Here is a 5348-nt window from a genome sequence, read left to right on the forward strand (position 1 = left end):
TGACAAAAATCCTATGATGCTAGAGGTTGAGGAGAGAGAGCATGGCCAATGCAAACTTGCAATGGACCTATAACATTTTTTTTTTACTTGTAAATTTTATTTTCTCAATTCAAAAGATCTATAAAACTTAAGACATTTTAGCTACATTTTTGTTTGTACATGTAAATTTTATTTTTTCAATTCAAAAGATCAATAAAATTTAATACATTTTAGTTATATTCAAGCTCAAAAATCTCAACAAATTAAGGATCCCCCGCCCATGATATTTGAGACCCTTACTTTACTGCATTAATGCGTCGCGCGAATTTCCCTAGGAATCAGAAAATATTTTTGAAAAGCTTGTGTAGTAGGCGGGAAATCTTCTGATTCAAAATCGTCAAATTTTTTCTAGGAGGAAACAAATCCAGCTTCCAAATTGTTGCGAGTTCCCCCGGCTGTGTCTGCACGGCTACTGGGCGGGAGGGGGGCGGTGACTGTCAGAGATGCCGTCGAAGAAGGCAGTAGAGGGCGGGGCGGCAGTGAAGAAAGCAGCGGCTGCCGCTGCTGCTAGCCCGACTAAAAGGGAAGCCGGACAACTCCAAGGCAACGATGCCGAGGGTGGGTCTCCTGTGAAGAGGCGGAAAGGGCTCGGTGTTAGAGTCATCGGTGGGCGCATCTACGACTCGGAGAACGGCAAGACCTGTCATCAGGTAACATATGCGACTGTGGGGCTTTTCTCTGCCAAGCACTCTGTGTCTTATATTGCTCAATCGCTTCTCGCTTTGGGGCAGTGCCGCCAGAAGACGATCGATTTCATGGCGCCCTGCAAGGCCATCATTGGAAAAAAGCCATGCACCCAGAACTTCTGTGCAAAGTGCCTCCTCAACAGGTCCGCCCCTGCGTGCGCTTCATTCCCATTGAAGACTACAGTCTGTTTGTTTTCTTTCTAAAAGACGCCTTCCACAGTTGATGATGCATTCCAATGAGGGTAACTCGCAGGTATGGGGAAAAGGTCGCAGAAGTGGCTCAGGTGCAAAACTGGAGCTGTCCCAGATGCCGTGGCGATTGCAACTGCAGCATTTGCTTGTAAGTCTCCAAGCACTGCTTGCTTCCCTTTTTTTTTTGTTTTTGTTTTTGGTCACCCCAAATATATCCATTCTACGTTTTTCTCTGCTCCTACAGGAAGAAGCAGGGGTGCGTGCCCACAGGCATTTTGACGCCAACTGCAAGGGCCACCGGTTTCACCTCTGTAGCTGAGCTTCTTAAGAAACGCCCTGCCATCAAAGAGGTAGCTTCCTAACTTCACCTTTCGCAACCACCTGCAAGAAAGTCATGGTATCATGACTTTCTTGCAAGAAAGTCATGGTATCATGACTGTGCTCATGCGGTGCACTGTGGTATGCACAGGAAAGCGTGGCTCTCTCCGCAACTCCTACTAAGCAGGCTGCCCAGAAAGGCTCGAAAAACAGACGCCCAAAAGATGATTCGCAGAAGGGCGATGCCTGCCTTGTGGAAGTAGCCACTCTAGGAGAAGGAGCTGGAACTCCTACTCGAAGCTCGCCTAAACGTGGGGATTCTGCAAACAAGAAGAGGAAGCTCATCGTCACCGCGGACGGGGAAGTTGAAGGACCTGTTGCCAATGCCCTCCTCAGTACTTCTCCCTCTAGACAGAAGAAAACCGTCGTGCTCACTACGTCTTCCTCTAATCAGAAGAAAGCCAAGAAGATCCCTGTTGCAAAGGGAACGCTGCTGGGCGAGGTATTGCACATTAAGCCGAAGAAAAATGTCACTTTTGCTTCCAACTCTAACTCGGAGCTGGGTGTCGTTCCATCAAACGGAATGCTAGATAATCGTTCTGAGCAACAAGTCCAGGCTTTGCCTGTCAAAGCTAAGAAGAAGAAATCGGAGAAGGAATGCAATGCAGGCGTTCCAGCAGCAGAGGTACTAGACAGTAAGCATCTAGTCAGCAAAAGCAGTGTCAAAGCCATAAAGAAGGATCCTAAGAAAATCAGCCATGTAGGCACAGAAACGGCTAATGTTAAGACAGAAGCTGGATACGAAACGTGTACAGATGCTGCAGGCAAGGCGTTGTCGAAGAAGGCAACTAAGAAGAAAGAGAGACCCATTGAAGTCGATGGCCAGCAGCTGCAGGGGGCATCTATAAAATCTGATTCCGAAGCAAAGGAGACCAAGAAACGGAACCAGCCTCGGGGATCCCATTTTACAGTTGTGGAGGAAGAGATTGCTCTGCCCCAGGGGAAGCCTTTGGTGATGGTGGCAGGCATGGACTTCCCTGCTGAAGCTGTAGGGCCGGCCCTCCAATTTGTGGAGTTCTGTTCAGCGTTCAACACTGTGAGTGTTGAGATTTTGGTGACTTGCACCCTCGTGTGTCCTCCAGATCAAATGGGTTGAGATATCCTAAGGCGTTTCTCTTTTCAGGTGTTGGGATTGAAGAAAGGAGACGTAGAGGCCATGTTGCGGGAGCTCTCAAAGGGTCGACTTGTGCGTAGAGGGCCCAATTCCCTGCTCGTTCAACTACACGCTAAGCTGCTGAACTTGATTGAACAAGGCTACTCTCAATCGTGAGTAATTCTGAAAGAAGAAGCTTGGTTTACCTAGAGAACACCCACCTCCTGTTGATTGGTCTCTGAGACTTGTTCATAAGAGATGGTCATTTTCAAGTTCACAATTTCGTTTGAAATCCATCCTTCTAGCAAGTTTTACACCGTTTTTTCTTTCTTGTCTAAGTGTAGTACTCTTCGCTGCAGGTTAGGAATTTAGAATTGGAGACCTTCCAAATTTGGTGTCAGTAAAGCTCATATCTGTTTGAGGGTGGTTGAGTAAAAGTATCAAGATCCCTTGGCTTCTCAAGCCTACCACTGCTATTAAGATTCTACAAACATAGTTTTCTGAGAAATAAGACTGCTAGATACGAAGTGTCTAGATGTTTGTTAGTAATTGTTAACGTCCGGTTGCTTGCTAGTAGCGGCACTACTAGTCTTGAGCCTTTCATCACTACCAACGCTAAGAGTTTATTTTAAAGGGTTAGACACCGACAAGTCCCAAATCATTGAACATTTTTTACAATATTTAGCTAAGCATCTACACTTAACATGTACTGCAGGTGTGGTGAAGTCACACAGTTTTCGAGTGGCAAGAACTCATGGCTTCATATTCTGAGAAGGCATGTGTCTGAAAGGTCTTGTGTATTCTCTGGCCTGTCAATGAACCAGGGAGACACTGCAAATGGCACTCTTCCCAAGACTGCTTCCTCCAGGGTGTCGTCCGCCATCCTTGAGAAGGATCTTAGAGCTATAAGGGATGCCATTGACGGAGGGGCAGAGGGTTATGAGAACTTGGGGATGTACCACAAGTTGCAACTTTTGGTTATCATATGTGATGATAGTCTAGAAACTGAGTATGATTTCTTCCCTTGTGTCTCTTGCCATGTTTATGAAGGCTTGTTGGTCATCCTGTCCTATGTGATGATAGTCTAGAAACAAAGCATGATCTCTTCACTTGTATCTCTGCTAAGTTCATGAAGGTTCATTCTTGAAATATCATGTTTTGCAGGTGTATGAGAAGCTTCATAGATTCTGCCAATCGCGAGTTCTGTGAAGCTCAGAAAGAGAACCGTGAGGAAGTCTTGGCTGCTAGGAAAGAGGTGAGAATGATGGCTATTCTACTCATGAAAAAGTTCTCTATTTGTTCCTTCATGGAGGAGTTTATTGGAATGAATTTTCAGGCAAGAGATGCTAAGCAAAAGATTAAGGATGCGGAGGTTGCCAAGCTGCTTGCCTCGGTGAATATCACTGGTCCATTGGCACCAGAGGAGAAGGAGGCTTTGCTCTCCAGGGTGCAAGCTGAAACAGAAAAGGCCGTGGCGGCTGCCTCTGTGGTGAAAGAAGCTCTTTCCCGATTGAGTAAGTGGCAGTTTGGACATGATTCCTTCCTTTCAAGGAGAGTTAGCATTATTGCATTGAATTGAATCGAGGGGGTTCTGTTTGTGTAGACAAGGGTCGAAGTGATGCAGTGAGGACGGATGCAATCGCATGGGCGCCAGATGGGCGAGCCTTCTACAGGCTTAAGGGAGTTAACAACATGAATTCTGTGGTTCTTCAAGGTTGTCATTTGTCTTTGATAGAAGCCCGCCTTGGAATGTGATGAGAGTGAAATGATAGATGTTTGCTGTTGGAACAGTAGCAGCGGATGTGAGCAGGTTTGAGCTATCTGCTCGGGATTGTTGGTCGGGCTACCCCAACGAGGAAGAAGTGGCACTGGCCAAGTATCTCTCATACAGGTGCTGCCTCCCTTTGCTTTTGTTTGGTTTCCTCTTGAGTGAGGATGCCCATGTAATCTCAGATAGGAGCTTTCCCCTCGTTGTTGCCTCTCAACAGGGGGCGATGCTACTCCTCTCGCAGCTCAACCCACTTGGTGCAGGTGTAGGGAGAGGCCACAGTTTACTAGTAGGCAAAGAAGGGCGTTGGTGTCCATAGACTGTAGGCCCTGAAGGATCTTAGTGTCCATGGGGTGGGATTTGAATTAGAGAGTCGAGACCCTCGCTCAAAACTTCAAATACTTACCAACAACTCCTTCCCTCAAAAGTTAACTAGCCTGCGAACCAGTCGACCTCCTCTCTTAGCTTTCCTCTTGAGAGAGTGATGATGGGCATATAATCCACAGTTACTAGCATTCCTCTCTGTTTGCTTCTATTTGCTGATGCCTAATGTTTTCTCAATTTGACTCAATTAGTGCTATTTTTTTCTTCTCATTTTGATTTTTGGAGGGTTAATCTCGACGGCTTTGCAGGGCCAGAGCTGCTCGCAAGAGAAGCGTTGCTGAGGGCGAATTGGAAGATGAAGCCAAGGTCAAAGAAGAAGGGGAAGAGGAAAAAGAGAATAGGATGCCAAACTCTGTCGTTGCCAAGCTCGAGCCGCTATCCTAAACACTTGTTTTTTCCCGAGCGAAGGTCTCTTTTTGTTAAATATATTGTATATTGCTATCCAAGCTTCTTTTTCTTGGACTAACCAGAGTATGTTTTGTGTGAGTGAGTAACCGTTAATTAACACTATGCGTACCAGATTCTCTACTATCTTTTTAATCCATATCGAGTAGTTTTTGGCCTCTTTTTGAAGAATAAGACTAAGAGATCCTCTTACTATTTGCTTGATTGTGGATTCACCCCCCCCCCCCCCCAAAAAAGAAAAAAAGAGCAGCCAGCTAAGCCTAGTGCCTAGTAATAGAAGGTATGCAAACTTAAGAAAGTTTTATATGGTTTGAAACAAGTCTCCAAGGCTTAATACCAAAAACCTACTAGCCAAAGAGTTGGCCACATGCCACCCAATGGTTGCTAGTCATTATGATCACTT

General features: G+C 45.8%; 1 protein-coding gene across 2 annotated transcripts; it reads left to right on the forward strand.

Annotated features, from left to right (window-relative positions):
* The first annotated feature begins 297 nt into the window (after nucleotides 1-297).
* LOC147624866 (uncharacterized) lies at nucleotides 298-5083 on the forward strand. 2 transcript variants are annotated; one of them, XM_086818099.1, is made up of 12 exons: nucleotides 298-689; nucleotides 771-868; nucleotides 979-1065; nucleotides 1162-1267; nucleotides 1387-2331; nucleotides 2419-2561; nucleotides 3104-3397; nucleotides 3553-3643; nucleotides 3725-3902; nucleotides 3992-4102; nucleotides 4180-4279; nucleotides 4789-5083. In XM_086818099.1, exons 1-12 carry the CDS (start codon nucleotides 483-485, stop codon nucleotides 4922-4924), a joined length of 2496 nt encoding a protein of 831 aa, XP_086674225.1. In that variant the 5' UTR covers nucleotides 298-482; the 3' UTR covers nucleotides 4925-5083. The 2 variants fall into 2 exon arrangements, with proteins under 2 accessions (XP_086674225.1, XP_086674226.1); XM_086818100.1 differs by having other exon boundaries at nucleotides 4183-4279.
* Nucleotides 5084-5348: the final 265 nt, after the last annotated feature.

Source organism: Cibotium barometz, chromosome 24 (genome assembly GCF_041138505.1).
Source record: "Cibotium barometz isolate CiBa-2024 chromosome 24, ASM4113850v1, whole genome shotgun sequence".
Lineage (NCBI taxonomy): Eukaryota > Viridiplantae > Streptophyta > Polypodiopsida > Cyatheales > Cibotiaceae > Cibotium > Cibotium barometz.

Coding starts and splice junctions, on each gene's coding strand:
- LOC147624866 (XM_086818099.1), top strand. CDS start 483: ATGCCGTCGAAGAAGGCAGTAGAGGGCGGGGCGGCAGTGAAGAAAGCA. Junction 1,268..1,386: donor AACGCCCTGCCATCAAAGAG/GTAGCTTCCTAA, acceptor TGGTATGCACAG/GAAAGCGTGGCTCTCTCCGC. Junction 4,103..4,179: donor GAATTCTGTGGTTCTTCAAG/GTTGTCATTTGT, acceptor CTGTTGGAACAG/TAGCAGCGGATGTGAGCAGG.